Source organism: Pseudonaja textilis, chromosome 15 (assembly GCF_049901715.1).
Source record: "Pseudonaja textilis isolate UNSWEBS1 chromosome 15, rPseTex1.2, whole genome shotgun sequence".
NCBI classification, from domain to species: Eukaryota; Metazoa; Chordata; class Lepidosauria; order Squamata; family Elapidae; genus Pseudonaja; species Pseudonaja textilis.
In genome coordinates, this window is record NC_142004.1 from 7,171,134 (window position 1) to 7,184,813 (window position 13,680).

The following is a 13,680-nucleotide window of genomic DNA, read 5'->3' on the forward strand; positions in this document are numbered from 1 at the left end:
TCACCAGAGCCAGTTCTCGAGATTGCAGGACACACTGTTCACGTCCATCCACACCTTGCTGTCAAATTTATGCAACAGCAATAGCAATATTAATATTTTTTAAAAAGAAAGGTTGCAGCAATACAGGTGAGGAGGAAATTAACACAATAACAGAGTTGGAAGGGACCTTGGAGGTCTTCTAGTCCAACCCCGCTGCTCAAGCAAGAGATACTATACCATTTCAGACAAAGAGTTGTGCAATCTCTTCTTAAAAACCTCCAGTGATGAAGGACCCACGATTTCTGAAGGCAACTTCTGTTCCACTGATTAATTGTTCTGACTGTCAGGAAATTTCTCCTTAGTTCTAAGTTGCTTCTCTCCTTAATTAATTTCCCTCCATTGCTTCTTGTCCTGCCTTCTGGGGCTTTGGAGAATAATTTGAGGCAGCCCCTCTTCTTTGGGGCAGTCCCTCAAATATTGGAACACTGCTATCATGTCATCCCTAATCAGGGGTGGGATCTGACAGGGTTAACTACCAGTTCGGTCATTTACGAGGTTCGGTGATTTATGATGTGCTTCCCTGCACGCTGCTGTCGCGCGCCTGTAAATCGTCATCAGCGTGCTGCATGCAGAGAAGCAGTCTTTCAAAAAGCCCTTTTTTCCTGCTTTTTTAACTGCAGCTGTGCCTTGCACAGCAGCTGAAGTTGAAAAAAATCAGGAAATAAAGGTGAGGTAAGAGCCCAGGTGTTTGGGTGGGCAAAAACATCAGCAGACATAGAACCGGGTCTATGTCTGCTGCTCTTCAGAGCTACCGGTTGTACAGATGTGGACAGAACCGGTACAAACCCACTCCTGCCCCTAATTCTTCTTTTCTCTAGACCTGTGGTGGTGAACCTATGGCACATGTGCTCGAGGTAGCATGCAGAGCCATTACTGCTGGCATACGAGCCCTTGACCAGAGCAGGTCTACTGTGCATGTGTGCGTGTTGCCCGCCCACCAGCTTATTGTTGGTTATCTGGCATATGTGTGGGGGTGGGTGGGTGGAGGGGCCTGCGCGCATTGCCTTCTGGGTGATGGCGCATGAGCGCAAGCATGCATGCAATTATCGGCACGCGAGCCCAAAAGGGTTAGCCAGCACTGCTCTAGACCAGTGGTCTCCAACTGGTGGGCCGCATTCCCTCCCCACCCTACTAACCTGCTTTCCAGCTCCGTTCTCCTGGGCAGGGCAACCAAAGAAGACCCAGCCAATCAGCTGGGACTCAATGGGAGGCAGAGAAGAGATGGGGGTGGGGCCAGTCAGAGGTGGCATTTGCCGGTTCTCCAAACTATTCAAAATTTCCGCTACCGGTTCTCCAGAACGGGTCAGAACCTGCTGAATACCATCTCTAATGACTTGGACGGTAAGCAGCTGAGCTTCTAAATGCTCCATTTTCAGTGCTGCGCGCAAGTGTCTTAAGCACACACACACACACAAAGCATGCATGTTCACCAAACCAGTTGTTAAACCGGCAGCATCCCACCACTGAGCAGTACTAATATATCACATTGTCAGACTTCTAAACCCTAAGTTATTTCAAGGGTCCCCTTAGCTCTTAAAATTCTCACAACTTCTGGAGGGAATCCATTCTACTGGTTTATCGTTCTCACTGTTAGATAGTTTCTCCTTAGTTCTTGGTTGGTTCTCTCCTTGATTAGTGTCCATCCATTGCTTCTTGTCCTGCCTTCAGGTGCTTTGGAGAATCATGCCTGCCCTAATCTTCTTTTTTTTTCACCATTATACTGAGATCTATGTTTTATATGTATATATTCTGTTCTTCCCCCCTTTTTTGCCTCTTTCTTTTGTTTTTGTTTTTTTGTGTGTGGCTTTCCACTTAATTTTTTCCCACCAGGAATTTGTCTCCGTTCAAGAAGAAGTTAAAAATACCCATCTATTTGTTTCTTGCATGGATGATCAATCAACATTTGTCAGTGCTCTGTCAGCATTTACAAATCTCTATTATTATAGGATGCCTGGATGGGGAGCTAGGAAAGAACATAAAATACATGCTGAGTGATTCATTTCATTTTCCTTTCTTTATTTATATTGGCCTAAAAAACTGATCAAATGTAAAACAGAACGCCTGAAAATGAGGTCAATCAATCTTTTTTTTCCCCCACTAGCACCGCTTTATTTCTCGTTGCTTGTTGGTTCAAAGGTCCAGAAAAGAATCCAATAAGATGGATGGATGGATGAAGAGGCACACAGAGAAAGAGAGAGACAAATAGATATGGAGGAACAGAAATGTATGGATGTATAATAGAGATGGATGGATAGAGGATAGATAGATAGATAGATAGATAGATAGATAGATAGATAGATAGATAGATAGATAGATGGATGGATGGATGGATGGATGGATGGATGGATGGATGGATGGATGGATGGATGAAGAGGCACACAGAGAGAGAGAGAGACAAATAGATATGGAGGAACAGAAATGTATGGATGTATAATAGAGATGGATGGATAGAGAATAGATAGATAGATAGATAGATAGATAGATAGATAGATAGATAGATAGATGGATGGATGAAGAGGCACACACATACAGAGAGAGACAAATAGATATGGAGGAACAGAAATGTATGGATGTATAATAGAGATGGATGGATAGAGAATAGATAGATAGATAGATAGATAGATAGATAGATAGATAGATAGATAGATAGATAGATAGATAGATAGATAGATGGATGGATGAATGGATAGATAGATAGATAGATAGATAGATAGATAGATAGATAGATAGATAGATGGATGGATGGATGGATGGATGGATGGATGGATGGATGGATGGATGGATGGATGGATGAATGGATAGATAGATAGATAGATAGATAGATAGATAGATAGATAGATAGATAGATAGATGTACAAACAGATATCGGTGGACGGAGATTGATGGTGGAATGATAGAGAGGTGGATGAATGGATAGAGAATAGACAGAGATAGATTAGATAATGATAGATAGATAGATAGATAGATAATGAGAGATGTAGATAGACAGACAGATAAATAGAGAGAGATAGGAGAGAGAAAGATGGATAGAGCAGGTAAGTAGAGATGGATGGATCGATGGATGAATGGATGGAGAGTCAGACAGATAGATTGTTGGGTAATGAAATGTCTGCAAGAAAACATCCAAAACTACGGAGAGCACTAAGAATCCCATAATTACCAGTACATTAGATCAATGTCTAAAAATCATTTTTAAGCCTAGTATTAGTATCCGTACTTATTTCGGAGTCTGTGGAGAAGAAATACCCCAATGGAGCAGATCTTATGGAATTGTACCTGAAGAAAACTCAAAACACTTTTGAATTCAAAATGTTCTTTTTCCACTATAAAACAGTTAATCCAACCCTCTTAAACTGTCTGTTTCAATCCATCATCCTTGATATCCAATTATTTCTTTCCTTCCTTCCTTCTTTCTTTCTTTCTTTCCTTCCTTCCTTCCTTCCTTATTTTATTTTATTTATTATTTTATTTTATTATTTATTTTATATTATTTATATTATTTTTTATTATTTTACCTTATTTTATTTATTATTTTATTATTTTTATTTTATTTGTATATTCTATTTTATTATATTATTTATTTATTTTATTTAACTTTATTATTTTATTTATTATTTTATTTGCATATTTTATTTTATCTTATTTTATTTTATTTTATTTTAATACTTTACTTCACTTCACTTCACTTCACTTCACTTCACTTCACTTCACTTCACTTCACTTCACTTTACTAAATGTATTGGCCGCCCATCTTACCTCAGGGTAATTCTGCACCATGTTTATCTTAAAATTCTTCCTGAATATATTTGCCTACTTCAAATGCAAGACTAAATAGCTCTACAAAAAAAGGCAACTTATTTTACACCAAAACAGGTGTAGATGAAATTCAGCCAAGTATTCCCCAGCACTGACAATAAAACAGATGGTTACCTGAAGTAACGGAGTGCCATTTCTGTTTCTCTTTCCCTCCCTTTGGCCAAAGGAACTGCTGAACGGACTCCGTTTCTCACCTCAGGCATCCCGACGTATTCTTGAAGACCGTACTCCATTCTGCATCTCGAGGCTTCGAATCTTCGTTCGGCTCATTCTCCCACCCCGAATGAGGGATGATCACTTCGTTGGTCAGGGTCTGAAGACCGTGGTTAATGATGACCATTTTGAGGGGTTCGTAAGAGGACAGGTTCCAAAGGGTGCCTTGGATAGGAGGAAACAGTGGGAAACAGTCAATAAGAAATGACCAGGAACTATATATAACCATGATGGCGAACCTATGGCATGCATGCCACAGGTGGCACACAGAGCCATTTGTGCCGGCACCCAAGCTGCAGGCAAATTTACCTCACTGAGCATGCACGTACCTCACAGCTGATTTTTGGTGGGTTTGAGGCCTTTTTCAGCCTCCCAAAGACTTGAGGAAGGCTTCTGCAGGCTTTGCAGGCTGAAAACTAGCCCCGTTTCATCACTTCCGGTATTTTCAGAAAAATAGGAAGTGACAAAACGGGGCTAGTTTTCAGCCTGCAAAGCCTGCAGAAGCCTTCCTCAAGCCTCTGGGAGTCCGAAAAAGGCCTCAAACCTGTCAAAAATCAGCTGTGAGGTGCAGTGCAGGTAAGGGGGCAGCGGGGCTGTATGGCGGGGTGGCTGGGGATTGCACACACATGCGTAGGGGTGTGAGGGGGGCGCATTGCCTTCTGGGTGCTGGCACGTGAGCAGGAGCCTGCAAGCACGCACAGAAAGTTTGGCACAAAAAGGTTAGCCACCACTGATATATAAGCTTATTTGTTTTGTTTGTATCTCATCGTTATTATTTTTACTAATAACTCAAGGTGGGAAACACATCCAACACATCTTTGCTCCTCTTCATTTTTCCCACAACTATCCTGCGGGGTGGGTTGGGTTGAGCATTGTCGGTTGGCTTTCATGGCTGAGGGAGGATTTGAACTCACGATCGCCCACTGTCTAGTTTGGTGCCTTAACCACTACTAGACTAAAGGGGCTCTAGTTTTGCCCTGTGGGTCGCGTTGCAAAGGGAAAGCAACATGATTTGAATATTGTGACTCAAACAGAACAGTCCTTTTTGGCACTCAGACAAATTGGCCATCAACGGGCATATAGAGATAAACAACATCTACATACCATTCAAAAGAGAGACAATCAAAAACAATCAGAATGCAAAAAGGAAACAAGACGATGATGATGCTACCTAGTTGGGTTATGAAACATCTGCAAGAAAACCACGAACTCAGAAAGCACCAAGGACCACCACCTCCTCCTCCTCTACAAACTGATGATGCTACCTAGTTGGGTCATGAAACATCTGCAAGAAAATCACCAAGCTCAGAAAGCACCAAGGACCTCCCAGTTGAACCCTGAGCTACAAATATTCTCTTCTATCAAAACCTCAAACATCCCGCATCCAACCAACCACAAAACTCAGATTAGAAAGAAAAGTTCCTGAATTGAACCGTCTCCTAATCTGGGTCGGAAAATTATATTTAAGATTCAATTGCTTTCTCTCCTCCCAAGGGCAACAGCATCCCATCGTTCTGGAAGTATTGTTAAGGGAAACATGTCCCAACAGGAATTTTATCTCCAACTTAAGTGGCACTTCAGCTCCAGAGCCAGAATCGGCAAACAGATCTCGGTTGATTTAAAACATACCTCAGTCCAAGGTGACCTCTAAACAAGTCCTTTCTCTCTCTCTCTCTCTGTGCAGACTGATGGTACATAACTGCCACCCTCACCTATATTATGCTTCCAAAAGGATGTAAAATCAGCTCAGTCCTGTGAGTGCCTTGTTTTATAACCATCACAACTTACTACATGCTTGGTGGGCATGGTGTGGCTTGGTGGGCGCAGCTTGGTGGCATGTCAGGGAAATGTTACTGCAAAATCCCCATTCCCTCCCCACCCCACTAACCTACTTTCCAGCTCTGTTCTCCTGTGTAGGGCAACCAAAGAAGACCCAGTCGATCAGCTGGGACTCCGGAGGCAGATAATAGAGAGGGGCGGGGCCAGTCAAAGGGGGTATTTTCCGGTTGTCTGAACTACTCAAACTTTCCGCTACCGGTTCTCCAGAATCCGTCAGAACCAGCTGAATACCACCTCTGCTCTGAGCATATACAAACTGCTTACCCCTTCTCAGCCAAAAGGAGCAAAGACAACTTGAAACTTAACCAGGATGGGAGATTAACCAGAATTGTGTGTCATTGCCATGCTGGAAATGATAGCTTAGCTGCATCTGGTGGGCCCCAGATTATCTGAATATCTAAATGCCTATCTTTAATAAAATGCCGCACTTTCAATGCTCGCTCCCTGTCGGCATATTAATCATTGTATTTTATTTCTCTGATGCATTTGGCTTCCTGCAGCAGAGTTTATATCCAAACAATTGGCACGCCAGCAATTATAGTAAAATGCCTTTTTTTTAAAAGGACTCAGCTTAACATTTAAACAAATTAATAGAATATAGAAACATTCTGAAAAGGACAAATTAGCTCCTGATGGCTAGCCATTCATGGCAAAAAGAATGAGGAATGAATGCCAAATAGATTTCAAATCACCAAGGTGTTTATCGGAATATATATATATATGAGAAAAGGTCCTTGGCTAATTTGCAGACTTTTTAAAATTTTCAAATAATGAGTATCTCAGTTAAAAAGCTTTAAATTACAACATGGCCCAGCATTCTCCAATTTGTTTGTCACTTAGAAGTGCAAGATGGGTGACAGATAAATTTAATAAATATTGTAAATTAGATCTAGAATGATGGGAATGTTAGTTAGACGTTCCTTAAAGGCTTAAACTATTACACAAACATAGCATTTTGTCACAAAAACATAATCCATCATTTTATCCATCAATTTCTCTTCTCATCCAACATACCAGCATTTTAAAAACATATGAAGAACGATTGCAGGAACTGGGTAAGTCTAGTTTAAGGAAAATAAAGTTTAGGGATGTGACTTGATAGCAGTTTTCCAGTATTTAAGGGGCTGCCACAAAGAGGGGAGGGTCAACTTATTCTCCAAAGCAGCTGAAGGCAGGACAAGAAGCAACGGATGGAAATGAATCAAGGAGAAAAGCAACGTAGAAATAGGGAGGAATTTCCTGACAGTGAGAACAACGAATCAGTGGAACAACTTGCCTCCAGAAGTTGTGGCTGCTCCAACACTGGAGGCTTTTAAGAAGAGACAAGGATTTGTCTGGAATGGTACAGGGTTTCTAGCCTCGGCAGGGGGTTGGACTAGAAGACCTCCAAAGTCCCTTCCAACTCTGCTATTTTCTGGCCAGTGAATGGTGAGATGACAAGAATTGGTGGTGGGGAAACCTATTGCTCCTTCTGGCTCAGCGTCACACAGATTATTTCTCAGGAAATGCACACAAAATACAACCCTTCTGCACACCAAGCAGGCAATTATCTTTGATTTCTTCCCAAGCAGTTATCGTAAAGGGCCGAAGATTTCCAAACCAGTGCATTTCAAAACCAACTTACTGCAAGCCTCAAATTCAAGAGCAAAAAGAAAAAAAAAACAACCCAGGTTATTATGACTATTATTTTAAGACTGTAATTGCCAAGCGCAACTCGAGAACGAGGAGAGAGGCTGCTTTCCATATTCAATTTGCAAATAATTCAATTTGGAAGCCCAGTAATGAAAGATTTATCCAAATGTTTGCCTTTGTAATGTAACAGTGGGGACTCGGGATGCTTAAAATCACTGATCTGTTTTGAAGTTGGTAGGAAATTATTCTGACCAATGCTGCTTGAAAAAAAAAAATTGGAGTGTATTTTTTTGCAAGGTTGAGAAACGATTGCAAAATCATTCTCCACATGCAAAAAAAAAAACAAAAAAAAACACAAACTGAGGGTATTTAGTCCTCAACTTACCACCACAATTGAGCCCGACATTTTTGTTGCTAAGTGAGACAGTTGTGAGTTTTGGTCTAGTTTACAAACTTTCTTATCATAGCTGTTAAGGGAATCCCTGCAGTTGTTAAGTTAGTGGCATGGTTGTTAAGTGAAGTGGGTTTCCCTATAGACTTTGCTTGTCAGAAGGTCGGAAATGGGCATCGCGTGACTCTGGGATGCTGCAAATGCCATAAATATGAGTCAGTTGTCAAACATCACTTGGTCACCATACTATAAAAAATGATGTTGAGTGCAGAGAAGAGCAACCAGGATGATGAGGGGACTGGAGGCTAAAACCTATGATGAACAGTTGCAGGAACTGGGCCTGGCTAGTCTAGAGAAGAGAAGGACCAGGGGAGACAGGATAGCAGCCTTCCAATATCTGAGGGGCTGCCACAGAGTGGAGGAAGGGGGTCAAGCTATTTTCCAAGGCACCCAAAGGCCAGACAAGGAATAATGGATGGAAACTGATGAAGGAGAGATTCAATCTGGAAATAAGAAGGAATTTTCTGACAGTGAGAACAGTCAACCAATGGAATAGAAGTTGCCTTCAGAAGTTATGGGAGCTTCATCCCTGGAGGCTTTCAAGAAGAGACTGGACTGCTATCTGTCAGAAATGGTGTACAGTCTCCTGCTTGGGCAGGGGGTTGGACTAGATGACCTACAAGGTCCCTTCCAACTCTGTTATTCTGTTAAAAAATAGCATGACAGTCATAGTGTACTGCAATCGTGTGATAGGGTCATTTGTGGCCTGCCCTGGGAGGCTTCCAAAAAGTACATTCAGTGAAGGACCCTGGAATTGCTTAATGACCAGTGATTCACTTAACAACTGCAGGGAAGAAAAGGTCATAAAATCAGACGTGCCTCCCTTAACGACCGCATTGCCTAGCAATGGAAGAGCTGGCTCCCAATGGTGGTCTTTAGTTAAGGACTCCCTGTAAATTTCAACACGGGCCCAGAGATGGGTTTTCTGCTCGACAGATGTAAGACTTTGTCACTGAGCTCTTGAACCATTTTCAAACTCTCCCAAGAATTACTTTGCGATAAACACCCTGAGGGGAAAGAAGAAACACTGAGGAGTCTCAGTTCCTCCAGCTGTTCTCCAAGGGAGGGTAATGAGTTCGTTGCAACTGAGCGTCTCCGTTGGGAACTGTTATGCCACACCTAGTTTTTATCACTCCGAGAGGAAAGTCAGACCATATGCTGCTTTCTCAAAACGCGTTTTTCTTTTCTTCAGGGCTTCCTTGTTCTCATTCCACTCTGTGTTGTGAATCAAGAGAATGAGCAGCGGAGATACAATGTTCTCGCCGAGCCCCAGGGGACCTCATCCAAGCTGAGGCATCAACCCCAAAAAAGTTATGAATTGTGGCTGAATCAAACCGACAACGTAACCCAAGAACAGCGTTGAGTTTGCTGGCTGGGCCAACCTCAGTTTTTTTTTAATCTGGGAAAAGGCACTTGAAGAGAACGCCAAAACTACCACTTTACTTCATGTGGTGAGACACTACAATATTATGTGGGTTGTTGAGATGTTCACCCCCTATGGATTCACTTGGCAGGCTAAGGACAGCCTTCAGTCAGTCTTGGAAGGCACCTTTCACTTGGAAGCTTGGAAGCTGCCACGTTCAGTGCCTGGGAATTTGGGAGGGGGGATTTCATAGTGAGGTAGAAGATTAGACTCAACAACATTCCTTTCTCAGAGAGTCAAGGACATGTTGCCCTGCACCTGGAAGGAAGTGACTGGAGGGATGTCTCCAGTGGGGACAAAGATTTGATTGGGCCCTGTGATGGATTGATGGATGCAGGGGATGGATCTTTGAATTTCTCTTTTGAGAAGGGAGAACCCGGAACTCTTAGATCTGGGTTTTGCCAGATGTGCCAATAGGACAACTCTAATCAAATGGAGCTTTGAGAAAATACTTGTCTCAGAGTTTATTTGTTTGGAGTTAGTTAGTTGGAATACTAACACCTTCGCTATGATTACGAAGGAGACATGGAGATTCCTCCATGAAAACTGCACACGAAGAAGTGGAAACAAAGTAGAAGGGGGTGTTTCTTCAAAGTGGGAAGAAGGAGACCTCTTGATTATTAATCTGGGGAGTGAGTTGAATGGAAGGGACCAGTGGAAGTACTTCTAAGATCAGACAATAGGTTTCAAAGCAAGAGTCATCCTCAATTCTTCCCACAAGGGCTATCTAGGAACAGATTTAGTTAGAGGTTAGATGGGAGGCACCAGGAAATCCCAACGCTGATGTTGGACAAGGCCTGATCAAAGGTGGATGAAAGGGGAAGGAGGAGGAGGATCTCAGACTTAAAAATTGTTGATAAGGAAGACCAAAAAGTCTGGATAGTGGATGTGGCATTACCTGGAGACAGCAGAGTAGAAGAAAAAACCCTGGAGAAAAATCACAAAACATATAAAGACCTGCAAAAAGAAGTAGAATAACTGTGGCAAAGGAAAGCAAAGGCAGTACCAATAGTGATGGGCACCAGGGGTGCAATATTAAGCATCTGGAGCATCACAATATTAAAACATCTGGAGCAACACCATCGGCATTGACAAAATGGAGAAGGAGAAGGGGGTAAAAAGAGGTTTTATAATAGAGAACAGAAAGGGGAAAGGAGAATTCTTCTCATATTGGAGGAGGAGGAGGAGAGGAAGAGGAAGAGGAGGAAGAAGAACAAGGAAGGAAGAAGGAGGAGGAGGAGGAGATAGAAGGAGAAGGAGAAGAGGAGGAGAAAGAGAAAGAGGAGGAGGAGGAGAAGAAGAAGGAGGAGGAGGACAACAAGAAGAAGGACAACAACAAGAAGAAGGACAAGAAGAAGAACAAGAAGGACAACAAGAAGAAGGACAGCAAGATGAGGGACAAGAAGAAGAAGAAGAAGAAGAAGAAGAAGAAGAAGAAGAAGAAGAAGAAGAAGAAGAAGAAGAAGAAGAAGAAGAAGAAGAAGAAGAAGAAGAAGAAGAAGAAGAAGAAGAAGAGGAAGAAGAAGAAGAAGAAGAAGAAGAAGAAGAAGAAACCACTGACCTGTAATGAGTTCCCGTACTTCCATATCACTCGTCTTGCGCAACAACCTGATCAAAGCTGGGATCCCATCACAGTTCTTGATGGCCACTTTGTTCTCATTATCCTTCCCATAGGATATGTTCCGGAGGGCCCCACATGCTTTGCGGTGGACCTCAGGCTTGGGATGGTCTAGCAGACCCACCAGGATGGGAATGCCCTTGAGATGTCTCACGTCCTTCTTGATCTTATCATTCTCGTAGCAGAGATGCTGGAGGTAGGCTGCTGCGTTGGATTTCACGGGATCGATGGGGTGGCTGAGCATGGCGATGACTTCAGGAAGATCCGGGTCTCGCCATCGGGGGTCTTTGCGAATGCTGTCAATGGAGGGGGAGCGCTTGCCCAGGCGGTCGATGCTGGCCATGCTCCCCCTTTCGGGTTGCGCCAAAGGAGCCGCATAGCTGCCGTGCAAGTAGGGAATTCTCTCATTGACGATTTCGCTCTCAATTGGATCCTCATAGCTCCTGCTGAGAAAGGAATCATAGTAGAGGACGAGTTGTAGAATAGAATAGGATAGAATAGAATAGAATAACCCATTTAAAAGAAAAAACCCCTCATCTTTTTGTGGTACTGGTAGTCCTCAATTTACAACAGTTCATTTAGTGACCATTCAAAGTTACAATGGCACTGAAAAAAATATATTTTAGGACTGTTTTTCACCCTGATGACTGTTGCAGCATCCCCTTGGTCATGTGCTTTACTGTCAGGATTCCGGCAGTCACCCCAATTAAATCATGAGTCTCGAGCCAAACTTCCAAAACTTAAAAAGGATTTATTAGGAGTTAACATGTCCGGCATTGCCTGGGTGGAGCCGACTCCGAGACACATAATTCATTGTCATCTTTGACCCTGGTTTTCCCCCACCCCCTGGGTATATCGTAATTCATATTCTCCAATGGGACACATCCATAGCCAAGAGTCATCAATCATACTCTCCAGTAAGATATTTACATGGCACAAACTTCACACACCTAGTTACTATCTCTGAAAAACTATTTATGGAATGCACTTTCTATTTCCAAGCTGCCACACTGCTCTTTCAAACCCCCTTCCCTCCTCCCTTTCTGTTGGCAACTCTAAAAAGACCATAGAGATATTTCATGAATTGACACTTATCTTACCTTCAGCGCTGGTGAGTAAAACAGCTGAGGCGCGGTAATCCATTCTGCCGCGCCTATCAGCTGAGCTGCAAACAAAGGAAATATAGGACAGGAAAGGGCAGGGGCAGATGGGCGGAGCCAACTGCTGACCGGTGCTACCAGATTGCTACAACCGGTGCGAACCAGCAGCATACCACCTCTGAAGAGCAAGATATGGTGGATATAATTATTCAGGATGTGAGGTTGTCACATCCATGTGTTTATTATTTTAGGTGGTAAACTCCCAGCTTCACAGCTGGTGGGAAGAGGCTCTTTGCAACAGGCTTCATGGTTTATGCAAAGCCAGGATGACATGAACCACGGCTTAATAATGCAGGAATCCCAGTGCCATCGTTGGAATATTTTCCAGCCAAGACAAAATGACAGCAACCTGCCAAATTTTGTGCATTTCTGTTTGTTGGCTTTGGAGAGTTGCAACAACACCACAGAGAGATTATTTCTCTTTCTTTCCAAACTCCGTCATGCCCCGAATAAGCCTGGATGATATTAGCAGAGTTTAAAATAAAGTAAAATGTGGTCCAGGTCCATCACCCTACAAAGGATCCGGTTAAGGTCACGATAATAAGTTAGTTAGTTTGTTTGTTTTTAAACAACCTGAGATAAACTAAGCAGGAAGTTTAATGTATAGGAAAGTGAAAACGAAAGGAAGAAAGGAAGGAAAGAGTCAAAGAAACCTTTTATTGACACTCTTATTGCAATATGTATAATTCATTAGTTTCCTGGGCTGCAATTTACAGTGTCTCAACAGCCATTACGTCTGCTTTTATGCAGGAGAGCTGTTTCCATTCTTCAGCAGAAAAGAAGATAATAATGTTACATTCATATTAATATTTTTCCTTGTAAGAAGCGAAAAAGCCCTTCCTTGAATAATAAGGATGGAGCTGAACTGAGCTTCCGTCCTTAATTCGCAGTGAGATGCGCTGCTTGAAGCTGGAATCTGACTCAAAAAGCCGAACTGTTTCCTCCTTCTTAAATTCAGCAAGTTTAATTGTGCGTCTTGCAAAACCCCAGAGAGGCACACGGCATCTGCTTCGATCCCCAGCTGGTTTTCCCAGCTGAGCCTCCAAGCAACCAGTTTCCTACTCATCTACTTCCTTCCTTCTCTGCTCCGGGGATAGCGATGGCAGAAAGAAGAGATGGGTTTGTTCCAGTGAACGGTTCACAAACGGGCAAAGAGGAATTGCAGGAGAAAGTAAGAAAGAAAGAAAGAAAGAAAGAAAGAAAGAAAGAAAGAAAGAAAGAAAGAAAGAAAGAAAGAAAGAAAGAAAGAAAAGAAGGAAAGGGAAGGAAGGAATGTGAAGGAAGGAAGGAAAGAAAGACAGAAAGAAAGAAGGAAAGAAGGAAAGAAAGAAAGAAAGAAAGAAAGAAAGAAAGAAAGAAAGAAAGAAAGAAAGAGAAAGCTTCCTTCTGTTTCATAGCCAAAGAAGCAGGAAAGATTATGGTCTGGAGTGGCATTATCAGGACTCCCAAATACAACTTATAAAGCCGAACCACAGAGACGGCATAGTGA

General features: G+C 42.5%; 1 protein-coding gene across 12 annotated transcripts in view; it reads right to left on the reverse strand.

Moving 5' to 3' along the window:
• The window catches only part of ARVCF (ARVCF delta catenin family member), a 241,802-nt gene that overhangs the window by 61,873 nt on the left and 166,249 nt on the right, over positions 1 to 13,680 (reverse strand). For 10 of the 12 annotated variants that reach the window (XM_087913376.1, XM_087913369.1, XM_087913370.1 and 7 more), the window contains 2 exons: positions 10,975 to 11,477; positions 4,050 to 4,233 (listed from right to left, as the gene is read on the reverse strand). In XM_087913376.1, the coding sequence (XP_087769502.1) occupies positions 4,050 to 4,233; positions 10,975 to 11,477 (687 nt within the window). The remainder of the gene's footprint in view (positions 1 to 4,049; positions 4,234 to 10,974; positions 11,478 to 13,680) is intronic. The other 2 variants (XM_087913366.1, XM_087913368.1) reach the window with 1 other exon arrangement.